Genomic DNA, 14,673 nt, shown 5'->3' with positions numbered 1-14,673 from the left:
TCCCCTTTCTTAAAGTCTTGTCCTTCAATCCGATCCCCAAGGCACCTGTTTCCTTTCTTTTTTGTACAAAGCTCTTAAAAAGCAGTAGAAATGGCTCAAAAACCAAAAAAGCAATAGAATGATTAGTTATCCTTAAACACGGACACTCCCTCGGTGCTATCAATCAAAGACCAATACGATGCCCGAAGTCTGCAAAACGCCCAACCGGCCTAAGCCTGCCAGGAACTAAAGTCGGGCACAAGCAAACACAGCCCGCGGAACGCCTGCTCCAGCGGTCCACGGAAAAGAGTAGCTTCCGGAAGAGCTAGAACGACGGGAGGACCAGAGGTCTTGCAGAGTTTTAGGTAGTTAGAATTGTGCCTGTAAGTTTCTCTGTCCGTCAAGACAGGAACGGTGATTAACGAGGTGCAATCCTCACAAATCCCACACCGTTTTCGGGGAAGGTGCAGCATTCCGCCCAGTCATTTTTCTTCAGGCGTATACAGAAGCCACCCAGGTCGGGTAGCGCTGCGGCGCGCGCAGGAAAGAAACGCACATAGCTTGAGGGGGGCGGGGAAGTACTTAGAGTGTGCGCACGCGTAGCGCGGCTCACGCAGGCGCAGTGCGGTCCCCCGGGCGACGGCGGCGGCGGCGGCTCCTCCGGGTGGTCGGCTTCCTCCCATCTAGGCCGGCCCCGGCCCGTCTCGCCCCCCGGAAACTCACTGTTCGGGGTTGTGGACCTTCTCATCGTGTCCCACGAAAGTAAATCGGGGGAGACTGGGGGAGCCGGAAGTACCGCCTCGAGATCCCCAAATACGATCGGGGAAACGGAAGTGGCCCTTGGTGCCTGGTTGGGGGAGACCGGAAGTGACGGTACCGTGGGGAAGTCGGGGGCGGAGCCACAGGGTGGTGGGCTGTGTATGTGTGTTTGTATGTGTTTGGCCGCGTGTTGGTTGAGTCGTGTTGCTGGAATACCGACGAAAGGCGGAGGCGGAAGGAGGGGGCGGCCAGCGAGCCCGTCCAGCCTCCCGTGAGTGTCCGTGGTCTTGGGGCTGTGGTGATTTAGGCGGGTTCGATTGTGGTGGCGCGCGTGCGCGAAGCCACTTTCTCTGCCGAGTCTAGCGCGACCCTCCCCCCTCCCCTCGCGTTGTCCTAGGATTTCCCGATCTCTCGGGTGCTTGCTCGGTCGCGACCGGTGATGACACTGGCCTCTGGTCGGTCTCGTGCTTGCTTCCCTGATTCCTAGCCCAACTGGCTCTCCCTATTGTGATTGGCATCGTGGAGCCCCTCCCACCCCTCGTCCTTCATCTCCCTATGCCGTCGATCTCCTACCCTTTGTGTTTCTATTCCTGTGCCCTCGAATCAAAAAGGGGGGATGAGGAGGAGGATGAATATGTGTGCTTGTGTATGAGAAACTTTTAAAGCATTGGGGCGGAGATTGGGTCCAGAGAGTCTTCCGGGTGTATAAAATACAGTGCGACCGACAGCGAACCATCCCCCCCCCCATCCCTCGTTCTTCCTTAGAGAGCTGTCGGCCATGGAGCCGAGTGATAGTGCCAGTACCGCTATGGAGGAGCCTGACAGCCTGGAGGTACTGGTGAAGACCCTGGACTCTCAGACTCGGACTTTTATTGTGGGGGCCCAGGTGAGAGACACCAGTACTTTGTAGAGGTGACACCCCTTTTGCTCGTTTGTCTTGTGAAGTATGAGCCTGATTTTCTTGTCATTGACTCTTTTGTCCCTTACTGGATAGGACATCTGCTGTTGCTGTTGAGGGAGGCAGATTTTGTTTAGCCTGCCTTCACCTTGACAGAGCTCAGTGAAGAAGGAAGCACAGAGGAGGAATCTTTACCTATTCTGTGCAAACCCCAGCCCAAAGGGACAGATATAACACAGGGGGCACCTCAGACAAGTATGGTGCGTCACAGGGGCCTCAGACAAACATGGTGTGTGTGTTCTTTTTTAAACAGATTTTTCATAGGTTGGTACTATTTTTATAGATAACAGAAACCTGCTTCCGTACACCGGGAAGTAGAGTTGACAATAGCTGAGGCATAATTTGAGTCTTGAGCTGGACGCAGTGTGGCCACAATTACCTTTTGTTTTTCCTGCATAATTCATTGAGACAACACCATGAGCAGGTTATTTTTGTGGTTTTCTGAAGCAGATATTTAAAGCGCCACATAGACTTTTGCGAGTAGGTACATGTGGTAGTTAATTCTGCCCTATCAAGAATTACTTACTTGTCTTTCTGGTAAGGTGGGGACAGTATCTCATATAGCCCAGGCTGACTTTGGCCTCTGACCATTTTGCCTTCGCCGTCGATGTGCTAGGATTGTAGGCACTATGATACAGGATCAGAGGATTGTAAGATGTAACACATCTGACTGGGTTTTGCCTTTTTTTTTTTTAAGGTAGGGTCTTACATAGTTAACTGTCTTGTACTCATGATCCTCCTGTCTCTGCTTTGCAAGGTTGGGGTTGGGGTTTCGGGTGTATGCTATTACTATTTTTGTTTTGTTTATTCTTCCCCCCCATTTGTTTATTTATCTGTGTGTGTGTGTGTGTTCCTGCTGGACATTGAACCTGGGACTCACTACCGTGTGTTCCTTCCTTACCTTCTTCGTTAGTTGTCTTTCCAGACCCTGGCTCCCAACCCCCGTATCACTTACCAGTGGTGATGATGGTTGTTTTGGGATGTGTGTATTTTCAGTTTCTTTTAAAAGATTTTACTTGTTTTTATTTTATATGTGAGTGCTTTGTCTGGAAATATATATGTGCACCTTGTGTGCACTTAGTGCATAAGGAGGTTAGCAGAGCCTGTCAGATCCTGTAGCCTGTGGCCTTTTCCTGATGTGGAAGTAAGGAAACTATAGTCCCTACTCTGTTCTGGATGGTTGTAAGCTACTATGTACGTGCTGCGGATTGAACTCTGGTACTGGGCGAGAGCAACACTGAGCTATCTCTCCAGCCCCACCTTTTGTGTTTTAAGTCAGGGTTCCACTCTGTACTCATGGCTAGCCTGGTAGTCAGATCCACCTGCCTCCGCATCCTTGAGATTAGAGGCTTGTGCCACGGTGCTCATCTATCTGCATTAGCTTTGTGATTACGGCATGAACTCCTGCCATTGTTTTACTTTCGAAGGGATCACTAGTATCTCTAGATAGTAAGCCAAGAAGGAGAAAGGGACAGCTATCTGGCTTCTTTCTTAGAAGATTTAGTCTTTTTTTTTTTTTTTTTTTTTCCTTTTGGTTTGGTTTTTTGAGACAGGGTTTCTCTGTGTAGCCCTGGCTGTCCTGGAACTCACTCTGTAGACCAGGCTAGCCTCGAACTCTCGAACTCAGAAATCCGCCTGCCTCTGCCTCCCAAGTGCTGGGATTAAAGGCATGCGCCACCACCGCCCGGCTAAGATTTAGTCGTATTAATTTACTGTTGTTATTTGGATTTTTTTTTCTTTCTCTTTCTCTCTCTTTTTTTTTTTAATTTAAGACAATCTCTCAACATAGCTCTGGCTGTTATAGAACTCACTATGTAAACCAGGCTGGCCTCATACTCACAAGAAATCTCCCTGCCTCTGCCTCTCAAATGCTGGTGGCATGTACCACCACATCCAGCTTGTTTTTATTTATGTGTTGGTGTGGGGCGGATATGTGCCTCTGCCTCTGGGTACAAATGCTTACAGAAGCCAGAGACACTGGGTCTCCTCGAGCTGTGCTCACCAGTAGTCGTGAGCTGCTACCCACCGTGGGTGCTGGAGATTGAACCAGAGACCTCTGCAGGAGCAGTGTGAGCTCTTAACCGCTGAGCCGTTTCTCCAGCCTGACTTTGTTTGTTGTTGTTTGTTTGTTTGTTTTGATTCAATGGATATTGGCCTGTTGATATAGCTGGCTAGTGAGACTGTCTGATTTTGACATTGGCGCCTAAAGTCAGGTGTCCCCCCTCCCTCTCCATTCTTTCTCTCACTTTCTGATATCAGTGCATGGCTCTCCTTTCAGATGAATGTCAAGGAGTTTAAGGAACACATAGCTGCTTCTGTCAGCATCCCTTCCGAGAAACAACGGCTCATCTACCAGGGCCGGGTTCTGCAGGATGATAAGAAGCTCCAGGAATACAGTAAGGGGCTAGGGGCTACTGAGGTTAAGGCTGCCGTCCAGAGGCCGCAGTTTTATATACTTAGAAGGTTTGCTGTGTATCTCTCTTTCTGCAGATGTTGGGGGAAAGGTTATTCACCTGGTGGAACGGGCTCCTCCTCAGACTCAGCTTCCTTCTGGAGCATCTTCTGGGACGGGCTCTGCCTCAGCTACTCATGGTGGGGCACCCCTGCCTGGCACTCGGGGCCCTGGGGCCTCTGTTCACGACCGGAATGCCAACAGCTATGTCATGGTTGGAACCTTCAATCTTCCTGTGAGCCTGTGTTTCTTACATGGGAGGGTTTTGCTGGGAAGAATAGGTTTGGCTGTGGCAGCTGCAGGGAGCGTGGGAGACAGGTGTATTGAGAGACTGCACTGGGTTTGGAAAGCATGCTGACCTATACTGGCCTCAGTCTTTGAAGAAAGGAGGGTAGGGGCTCGAGGAGAGGACGTGGCAGTGTGAAGGGTTTAGCATGTGGCTTCTCCCAGAGCACCTTCCCTTGCCCTTTCCCCAGAGTGACGGCTCTGCTGTGGATGTTCACATCAACATGGAGCAGGCCCCAATTCAGGTATTGAGGGGCCTGGGAGGGTCAGGGAAGGGGATCTGGGAGAAGGAGGCCATGAGGTGGGGGAGGGCCTGGCTGAGAAGATGCCTGGGAACTGGTTTAGTGTGTTGTGGAGCTCATGACTTTCTCTCAGACCTGCCGTGAACATCCTTGTCTTGTAGAGTGAGCCCCGGGTGCGGCTGGTGATGGCTCAGCACATGATTAGGGACATACAGACCTTACTGTCCCGGATGGAGGTGAGTGAGCAAGTCTGGTAGGCTGGAGTGTATTTTGTGTTCTTCCCCTTCCCCTTCATGGCCCTGCAGTAAGAACATTCCTGGCAAGGTCCACATTGGCTGAGGAGTCTGCCTTCCTACTCTGGGCTTTTCTCTGTAGTTCTCTTAGGCAGGGATAGTGTCTTTGTGAGGCTGTCTCATTGCTGCCGGGCTGCATGCTTCAGCTTCTCAAGTGAGACTTCAGGCTTGTGCGCTGTTCTGTGTGGCTGCCAATCCTTGCCACCCGTGGTGTGTGAAGAGTTCATTTCAGATTTGCCAGATGGTGTCATAGACGCCCTTCACTTAAAGAAGTAGCCGCCGCCACCCACCTTCTTTTATTCACACTGTCCTGGGCTGTCCTTGAACTCACAGTACCTCCTAGCTCCTCTTCTCAGAGTACTGTGAATATAGGTTTGAGAGACCATGTGTGGCTGCATGCTGCAAATTTTAAATTTCCTTCCTTTTTTTGTTCTTGTTTGGTTGTTGGTTGGTTGGTTGGTTGGATGGTTTGATTTGGGTGCAGGGTTTCTCTGTGTAGCCTTGGCTGTTCAGGAACTCACTCTGTAGATGAGGTTGGCCTTGAACACACAAAGATCCACTTGCCTTTGCCTCCTGAGTGCTGGGATTAAAGTTGTGTGCCACCGCCGCCAGGCAGTCTTTAACTATCTTTTGACTGTCTTGTTTAGTTTAGGGGTATCCTAACTGTGTGTTCAATTTAGGGGTATCCTGTGTGTTCAAACTAGGAGTATCCTAACTGTGTGTTCAGTTTAGGGGACTCCTAATTGTTTTGTTCAGTTTAGGGGTACTGTACTTTTGTCAGTTGTGTTATAGTTGCAGCCTGTGACTGTTTCCTCTCTTTATGGAAATTAGGAGAATATTTTCTTACTCTGTAAACACTGTAGATCCTAACTGAGCATCCAGTCTCTGCCAGTCATGGGAATGCACAGCCCTGCTTTCGGGAGTCCGCTCCACTCTTGACTTTGGTCTGCATAAACCTCAACAGCGGTAATGTTATCTGCCTTTGCCATCCTGACTCTTTTCTACCCTCAGTGTCGAGGGGGAGCCCAAGCACAGGCCAGTCAGCCACCCTCGCAGACACCGACTGTGGCCTCAGAGACATCAGAACCAGTCGAAAGTGAAGCTCCTCCTCGAGAGCCCATGGAGTCAGAAGAAATGGAGGAGCGCCCCCCAACCCAGACTCCAGAGCTTACGCCCTCTGGCCCAGCTCCGGCAGGCCCAGCTCCGGCAGGCCCAACACCCGCGCCAGAGACAAATGCACCCAAGTGAGAGATGCAGGGAACCTTTGGGGACTTGGAGGGAGGTTGGCCATGGTGTAGTGCAAGGACTAGGAAGGCTGAGGGCAGGGGAGTGGTTGCTAGGGGTGAGTCTTATGGTTGCAGTGTTGTAGGGTCAGAGGTCAGCTCATGTAGATGAAGGTGGGTAGGACTGGCAGCCTAGCAGAAGGCAAGATGCCTCAAGTTGTGGTTTGCAGAGGCCTTGTCTGGGTCTGCGTGCCTTTGCCTCCTTTGCACAGGGCTGTACTGGGGATGGAGCGCTCTCTCCCCTTGGCTGCTCTTCAGAGAGCAGAGAGAAGCTCTGGGGAGTGGTAGGGTCTCTGAGGACAGCCTCCACTCACTGCCCTGCTGTGTCCGCAGCCACCCTTCCCCCGCAGAGCATGTGGAGGTGCTCCAGGAGCTGCAGCGCCTACAGCGCCGTCTCCAGCCCTTCCTGCAGCGCTACTGTGAGGTCCTGGGTGCTGCTGCCACCACAGACTACAACAACAACGTGAGCCTTTGAGTGCCCTTCCCCTCCTAGTATCGCAGAGAGTCCGTCACTGTCCTCAGTGTTAGCACACAATCCTTTGTAGGAGAGCATCCTACTGTGATGGGGATGGTGACAGTCTTGTATGTCTGTGTGTCCTTCGTTGTTTAGGAAGTGTACAGAATAAGAATTACAGGTGGTTGCTTAACATTTGGTGTATTTCATAGAAAACTCCGTATGTGTATTGAATAGAATTTATTTGAAGTTTTTCTTGGAAAGCTTTGGTTAATGCAGAAGCGTCCAAAGACAGAGGACATGGCGTAGTTTCAGAAGGCAGTCATCCCTGTTGGTAATTTCATACTTTTCTGGGTTTGACCTGGGCACAGCATGAGGGCCGTGAGGAGGACCAGAGGTTGATCAACTTGGTAGGGGAGAGCCTGCGGCTACTGGGCAACACTTTCGTGGCATTGTCTGATCTGCGCTGTAATCTGGCCTGTGCCCCCCCACGGCACCTGCATGTGGTACGGCCTATGTCTCACTACACGACTCCCATGGTGCTCCAGCAGGCAGCCATTCCCATTCAGGTGAGTGCAAGGAGCCTGACTGGAGGGAGAAGGGGGTCGTGGTACAGTAGGATGACTCCTGACTGGAGGGAGAAGGGGGTCGTGGTACAGTAGGATGACTCCTGACTGGAGGGAGAAGGGGGTCGTGGTACAGTAGGATGACTCCTGGCTGGAGGGAGGCTAGAAAGCAAGCAGCCTGGGAGAGCTGTGCCCGTGGAGCTGAGGAGGCTTTAGAGGAAACTCTCCAGGGTTTCTCATATCTGTCTGCCTGTCCACCTCTCTTCCAGATCAATGTGGGGACTACTGTGACCATGACAGGCAATGGGGCTCGGCCTCCACCGGCTCCCGGTGCGGAGGCAGCAACTCCGGGTTCTGGCCAGGCCTCATCCCTCCCTCCGTCTTCTACCACTGTTGATTCATCAACGGAAGGAGCTCCTCCACCCGGAGCAGCCCCGCCACCAGCCGCCAGCCACCCACGGGTCATCCGGATTTCCCACCAGAGCGTGGAACCCGTGGTCATGATGCACATGAACATTCAAGGTGAGTTAGGATGTCTGCCCGCCCGCGGGAGAGCAGGGAGCGGGGAGGGAAGGCTGTGCTGTGTGGGAAGGCACGAGGGAGGCACTTTGGCCTTGGGTTTGTGTGAAGGGAACCCAGCCTTCTGTTGCCATGGGCACAGGGCAGGGTTTTGGAGGCATGAAGGGTGGATGGAACAAGAGGAAAAAGCCAGGCCTTGGCCCCACATTCTCACAGTTTTCTGTCTGCTTCACTCAGATTCTGGAGCGCAGCCTGGTGGTGTGCCGAGTGCTCCCACTGGTCCACTAGGACCACCTGGTCATGGACAGACCCTGGGTAAGAACGAGGTTATCAGTGTAGGCTGAGAGCTCTGGGCAGAAAAAGGGGTATGGCTGAGTGGGTGGGTTGAAGGGGTCCAGGTTCAAGGTTACATCAGACCCACCCCCCCAGGCTCCACCCTCATCCAGCTGCCCTCCCTGCCCCCTGAGTTCATGCACGCCGTCGCCCACCAGATCACTCATCAGGCCATGGTGGCAGCTGTTGCCTCCGCGGCCGCAGGTAATACCCTGGAAGGGGAGGACTGGGAGGTGGGGTGTAGTTCATGGGGGCGGGTGTTGTCTGCTGGCAGGCAGGGACTGAACCCTCAGCTCTATGATGTTTCTTTCTGCTACACACAGGACAGCAAGTGCCCGGCTTCCCAACAGCACCGACTCGGGTGGTAATTGCCCGGCCCACTCCTCCACAGGCTCGGCCTTCGCATCCTGGGGGACCTCCAGTCTCTGGAGCTCTGGTGAGCAGGGGTTGGGGGAAGTACCAGTGGGAAATCCTGGGGGATTGTTGGAAGGACAAGACTGAGTTCTCCTGTCCCCCAGCAGGGCGCTGGGCTGGGTACAAACACGTCATTGGCCCAGATGGTGAGCGGCCTTGTGGGGCAGCTTCTTATGCAGCCTGTTCTTGTGGGTGAGTCCTGTTCTTTCCTAGCTCAGACTTCAGTTTTTCCAGCTGCCACTGGGTAAGACAGTGCATGCTTATACCCCAGCTCCTGGGAGGCTGGGACTGGAAGATAACTGAGTCAAAGGACATAGACTATAGACTTAACTTGTAAGTTAGCCTGAGCTAATAAGGTTTGGGGCAGCTGTGCTTGATGCCTCTCCCTGTCCTGCTCACTGGTTACACCTAGTCCCTGTGGAGTCCTTGTTTTCTAGCTTCCTGCTGGAAAGATGAAGTGGGCACGAGGTAGCTAGACTCTGCCTCTTGTTTACATTGTGCTCATCTTGGTTCCTGACAGCTCAGGGGACTCCAGGAATGGCCCCGGCCCCGGCCCCAGCCCAGGCCCCAGCTCCGGCCCCAGCTCCGGCCCCACCTCCTGCCACTGCTTCAGCTAGTGCTGGCACTACCAACACAGCTACCACAGCTGGCCCTGCTCCTGGGGGTCCTGCCCAGCCTCCACCTCCTCAGCCCTCTGCGGCTGATCTCCAGTTCTCTCAGCTCCTGGGAAATCTGCTGGGGCCTGCGGGGCCGGGGGCCGGGGGCCCAGGCATGGCTTCTCCCACCATCACCGTGGCAATGCCTGGCGTCCCTGCTTTTCTCCAGGGCATGACTGATTTTTTGCAGGTGAGTGGCTGTATTGCCCCTTTTGTCCCCAGGGCTGTAGAGCAATGGTATTCTGTTGTCATCCTGTAGCTGCTGAGTGACAGCTCTTAGAGATGATTCTGCTGAGCCAACAGCCAATGCTGTCACAGGTCTATCCTGGCTTGTCCATTCAGTGTCCTAAGAAGTTGATGTCAGAGCTGCCTCTCGTGCTCTTGCAGAGGACCTGGGTTTGATTCCCAGCACCTACATGGTGGTTCACAGCCATCTGTAACTCCAGTTCCAGGGGATTCCACACCCTCTTCTGGTCCCCATGGAAAATATGCATGCACATCTCACGGACATACAGGAAGGCAAAATGCCCATAAACAATAAATACAGTGATAAAATAGGTTTGTTTGGTTTTTTTAAAGTCAAGGTCAGAATTTAGCTTTTTTCCTTTTTACAGGCCTGTTGTTTTATGTCCACAGTGCAATTTATATCTTGACCCCGTGGTCATTATCTTGTAATCTTAATTCCTTCTTCTAGGCATCACAGACTGCCCCTCCACCCCCTCCACCTCCTCCACCTCCACCCCCTGCCCCAGAGCAGCAGACCACACCCCCACCAGGGTCCCCTTCTGGTGGAACAGCAAGTCCTGGCGGCTTAGGTCCTGAGAGCCTGCCCCCAGAGTTTTTCACCTCAGTGGTGCAGGGCGTGCTGAGCTCCCTCCTGGGCTCCTTGGGGGCTCGCGCAGGCAGCAGTGAGAGCATCGCTGCCTTCATCCAACGCCTCAGTGGATCCAGCAACATCTTTGAGCCTGGGGCTGATGGCGCCCTTGGTAAGCAAAGTGCAGATGTTAGAGTTTGGGGAAATAGCAGCCTTTCTTTCCTAGTAAGATGGGATTAGCTGATGGTCTGTGGGGCTAGGCAAGGGGATGGCCATAACCGCTCACTTCTGCCTCTTTCCCTAGGATTCTTTGGAGCTCTGCTCTCTCTTCTGTGCCAGAACTTCTCCATGGTGGATGTGGTGATGCTTCTCCATGGCCATTTCCAGCCACTGCAGCGGCTCCAGCCTCAGCTGCGATCTTTCTTCCACCAGCATTACCTGGGTGGCCAGGAGCCCACACCTAGCAACATCCGGGTAAGCGAAAGCCCAGATCCCAGAGGTTCCCTCCTTCCCACCTCTCTTCTTGAATCCTGACTGCCTGTCAGTCAGGGAAAGCTGTGCCTCAGCCCAGCCTTGGGGTTTGTCGGGCTAGCAGTCAGGCTCCTGAAGGCTGTGGGCTAAGCCTGACCTGATGTTCCCTACAGATGGCAACCCACACGCTGATCACTGGGCTGGAAGAGTATGTCCGGGAGAGTTTTGTGAGTGTTCTTTGTATACTTCCTTCCTGTCGGGTTTGGCTAGGGAAGCCGTGCCCTGCTGCCTCTGCCTTTTAGGTCTTAAAGGACTGATTTGGAGTTCTCGGTGTGTCTTGTTCAGTCTTTGGTGCAGGTTCAGCCAGGTGTGGATATCATCAGGACAAACTTAGAATTTCTTCAAGAGCAATTTAACAGCATCGCTGCTCACGTGCTGCACTGCACAGGTCAGGCCGGGGGCCAGCCAAGCACAGGTAGTGTACTGTCCATGCAGGACTGCCAGGATCATGTGCCCTCTCACATCCTCCCTACAGACAGTGGATTTGGAGCCCGGCTGCTGGAGCTGTGTAACCAGGGCTTGTTTGAATGCCTGGCCCTGAACCTGCACTGTTTGGGAGGGCAGCAAATGGAGCTTGCTGCTGTCATCAATGGCCGAATTGTAAGTACCACCCAATTTTAGTTCTCCAGCTTTTTTATTATATCCTGTGGGTTTTAATTTTCTTCTCCAAACACTCCACCTGTTGCCCTGGATGTAATAGATTGCAAAAGCGGGTTGAGGGTTATATGGTTAATCTGCTTTCTGGCCCTCAGCGCCGTATGTCTCGCGGGGTGAATCCGTCCTTGGTGAGCTGGCTGACAACTATGATGGGACTGAGGCTTCAGGTGGTCTTGGAGCACATGCCTGTGGGTCCCGACGCCATCCTCAGATATGTTCGCAGGGTTGGTGATCCTCCTCAGGTAAGAGACCCAATAGGGTGTGGTGTCAGGACTGACCTCTCCCACCACAGCCCCTTACATTTCTTTGACCAATTTCACAGGCACTTCCTGAAGAGCCCATGGAAGTTCAGGGAGCAGAAAGAACTTCCCCTGAACCTCAGGTACTGCTTGAGAAGCCAAATAATATGGAGTATGTGGCTGGAAGAAAAGGGGCTTGGGCAAAGAATTCTGAAGTCTGGACCTTCCTGTTCTATGCCTTCCAGAGAGAGAATGCTTCACCAGCCCCTGGAACAACAGCAGAAGAAGCCATGTCCCGAGCTCCACCCCCGGCTCCTGAAGGAGGGTCCCGAGATGAACAGGATGGAGCTTCAGCTGATGCCGAACCCTGGGCAGCTGCAGTCCCCCCTGTAAGTGGCAGGAGGTGATCCAATGGGTTAAAGAGCTGTAAGTTGTGGGAATTATGGCAAATCCTTTCCTCCCCAGGAATGGGTCCCTATTATCCAGCAGGACATTCAGAGCCAGCGGAAGGTGAAACCTCAGCCGCCCCTGAGTGATGCCTACCTCAGTGGCATGCCTGCCAAGAGACGAAAGGTTGGTCTGTTTGCTGCGGATGTGTCTCTATCCAGTACCCTTGTTGAACTGGAGGCTTTTGCTTGCTAATTCAGTCTCATCTAGTTAGGAAGCCAGTTTGTGAGTCAGACTTGTTCATGATTGGTTCATTGGTATATGGGCCTTCACCGAACTGTTTTCTGGTAGTTCTGGTTCCTCAGCTGTGTGATCTCCCAAGTGATTAGTTGTGTAAGGTGGACTTTGCTAGCTCTGAATCCCAGGTGATTTGACTTGCTGGTGCCTTCTTTGCTGTCAGAACCATTTGCAGGCTGCTTCCTGCCCTGTACTAGTATAGACACTGGTTGACAAATGGAAAGGGTGAACTGGGTGGTCGCACTGGGTCTGATGTTGATCCCCTTTTCCCTCTCAACCTGTCCCCCAGACAATGCAGGGTGAGGGCCCCCAGCTGCTACTCTCAGAGGCAGTGAGCCGGGCAGCTAAGGCAGCCGGAGCTCGGCCCCTGACAAGCCCCGAGAGCCTGAGCCGGGACCTGGAGGCACCAGAGGTTCAGGAGAGCTACAGGCAGCAGGTGCCCCCACTTTGCAGCAGAATAGGGATGGTCTATTGGGAGGGGTTGGGCCAGGTTCCTGCTTCCCTGAATCTATTCAGAGATGAATTGGTAGTGTTGGGGCTGCCCGTTGATGGTCAGGGTTTTCCTTGTGGTATATGGGAAGGTTTAGCAGTCTCATACTGGGCTTGCCAGCATGGCTGGTGGGGAAAGTATTTCCTAAGGGCTGGTCTTTGTGCTTTCTGGGATCACAGGTCTACACCAGGGCTCCTCTGACCTGCTGGTGTTTTCTCTTTCTAGCTCCGGTCTGATATCCAAAAACGACTGCAGGAAGATCCCAACTACAGCCCCCAGCGCTTCCCCAATGCCCACCGGGCGTTTGCTGATGACCCCTAGCTTTCTCACCAGGGGATGGACCATTCCCCCCTTCCTTCACAGTATTTAAGAAATAAAAGTCGGATTTTCCTGGCTCCTTTGTCTGGTAGTGTTGAGTACCTTTTCTTTGTGTTTCTTCAAACACTGCATAGAAGCCTAGATCCTCTTACACACAGGTAGCATACTCTCCTTACGGAGTGTGTGCAAGTCTGTCAGTGGTTTGAGCTTTTATATAAAAATGGTACTCGAAATACTAGAACAAAGTTATCAGTTGAGGCTTAAGTAGCATTCCATGATACCCGTGCTCCTCTGCTGCCTGATGGCAGCCCTAGGAGCCCTCACTGTAAGTTTCCACCTGATCCTTGGACATGAAAGGCCTGATGACTGAGCTCCATGCCAAAGGAAACCAGGAACATAGAAATGGCCCCATAGCAGGTGGCAGTATTAGGTGTGGCCTTGGAAGAAGTGTCACTGGGGGTGGGGCTTTGAGGCTTCAGAAGCTAAAGTCTGTTGCCTGCCGACCCAGATGCTTGGCTCCTCTAGTACCATGCTGATAATGGACCAAACCTCTCAACTTGTATGTCAACCCCAATTAAACATTTTATGAGTGGCTGTCCTCTTCAAAGCAATAGAAACCATAACTAGGTCAGAAGTTGGTACCAGGATTTCGGAGATAGACCTATGACTAGAGAAATGTGCACTTTGCTTTAGGAAGGCAGCTGAGTGCATTAGGTGTGGTTTAATGGGCCATGCTAGTAGCATGCAAGACAGTTCTGAGGGTCGTTTGAATTGTGGGGGGGGGGGGGTCTGGTTTTAGTATGTGGCCTACTGACCATTCTTCTGATACTGTACCGAAAAATGTGGCTTTCTGGCCTTGTTCAAATAAAAATGTTTGAGACTGAAGACTAACCTTAGCTTTGAAAGAGGGAATTTCCAAGACAGCCTAGTATTGACTTATGCAGATATATGATGAAAATAAGCAAGATGAGGAAGAAAAAGTAAGAAATGTACTGTTCAGGACCTGAGGAAGTGCAGACAATGAAAAGCTTAGTGCCAAGTGGAATAAACAGTGGTGGCAAGGCCGCTCCCAGCTAAGCTTCCCAAAGGGCAGGCACTTTGTTCATGGACAGCCAAGCTTAGGCAGCAAAGGAAACCATCACAGAACATTGGTAATGTGATTTAGAAAGGTGGCCACATTCTAGCCCTGGCAAACAGCAGAACTTGGCAGCTTTGGTTCTGGCTTATGTTATCTCCTCCAGGGAATTGGGAGGGGTATCTCTGTATGGAGGCCTAGAGAGCCTAGAGTGTGAAGCTGTGGAAATGGATTGCCTTGGGAACCCCAAGATCTTGGTGATGACAGTTGAGGGATGAAGAAAGCTGCTAAGGAGTAGAACCAGCCTGAGGAGTGTGTTGCTGCCAGCAAGCTGAATGGAGTTGGGAGATCTGGAAAGCTTTGACATCAAACATAGAGATACAGATTTTGGAGTTTGACCAGCTGATTTTTGTTCCAATGTTGGTCCACTCTTCCCTCACTATCTTATTTCAGAATGGAAATGTCTATTTTATGCCACTGTATGTTGAAAACATATGATCTGCCTTTTTACAGAGGTTACAGCTAAGAGATTGCAATGAACATCAGAAGAGACTGGACTTTTAGGGTTCTGACTGATAGATTATGGGGACTTTTGAAGTTGGACTGAATATATTTTTACACATGGCTATAAGCCTATGGGGGCTAAGGAGTGCAATGTGGTGGTGGTTTGAA

General features: G+C 52.0%; 1 protein-coding gene across 14 annotated transcripts; it reads left to right on the top strand.

Moving 5' to 3' along the window:
• The first annotated feature begins 563 nt into the window (after positions 1–563).
• Positions 564–13,017, top strand: Bag6 (BCL2 associated athanogene 6). 14 transcript variants are annotated; one of them, XM_028783270.1, is made up of 26 exons: positions 655–852; positions 1,504–1,624; positions 3,975–4,092; positions 4,187–4,383; positions 4,625–4,678; positions 4,837–4,911; positions 5,980–6,212; positions 6,585–6,714; positions 7,077–7,274; positions 7,541–7,793; positions 8,028–8,105; positions 8,220–8,327; positions 8,447–8,559; positions 8,642–8,729; positions 9,058–9,383; positions 9,888–10,179; positions 10,312–10,481; positions 10,652–10,705; positions 10,824–10,926; positions 11,014–11,138; positions 11,291–11,437; positions 11,518–11,577; positions 11,680–11,823; positions 11,900–12,007; positions 12,408–12,554; positions 12,834–13,017. In XM_028783270.1, the coding sequence occupies exons 2-26, from the start codon at positions 1,517–1,519 to the stop codon at positions 12,927–12,929; spliced, it is 3,525 nt and encodes a 1,174-aa protein (XP_028639103.1). In that variant the 5' UTR covers positions 655–852; positions 1,504–1,516; the 3' UTR covers positions 12,930–13,017. The 14 variants fall into 14 exon arrangements, with proteins under 14 accessions (XP_028639107.1, XP_028639110.1, XP_028639111.1 ...); XM_028783265.1 differs by lacking the exon at positions 655–852 and adding an exon at positions 887–1,009 and having other exon boundaries at positions 8,645–8,729; XM_028783264.1 differs by lacking the exon at positions 655–852 and adding an exon at positions 887–1,009.
• The last annotated feature ends 1,656 nt before the right edge of the window (positions 13,018–14,673 follow it).

This window comes from Grammomys surdaster, unplaced genomic scaffold (genome assembly GCF_004785775.1).
Source record: "Grammomys surdaster isolate TR1022 unplaced genomic scaffold, NIH_TR_1.0 1055, whole genome shotgun sequence".
NCBI lineage: Eukaryota > Metazoa > Chordata > Mammalia > Rodentia > Muridae > Grammomys > Grammomys surdaster.
Note: the sequence above shows the minus strand (reverse complement) of the source record. Positions and strands in the feature narration are given on the sequence as shown.

What these genes read in the sequence shown, in the direction of transcription:
- Bag6 (XM_028783264.1), top strand. Translation starts at nt 900, where the DNA reads ATGTGTGTTTGTATGTGTTTGGCCGCGTGTTGGTTGAGTCGTGTTGCT. An exon ending in TGTTGCCTCCGCGGCCGCAG is followed by an intron (nt 8,328 to 8,446) that starts GTAATACCCTGG and finishes TGCTACACACAG; the next exon opens with GACAGCAAGTGCCCGGCTTC. An exon ending in GGGTTGGTGATCCTCCTCAG is followed by an intron (nt 11,438 to 11,517) that starts GTAAGAGACCCA and finishes CCAATTTCACAG; the next exon opens with GCACTTCCTGAAGAGCCCAT.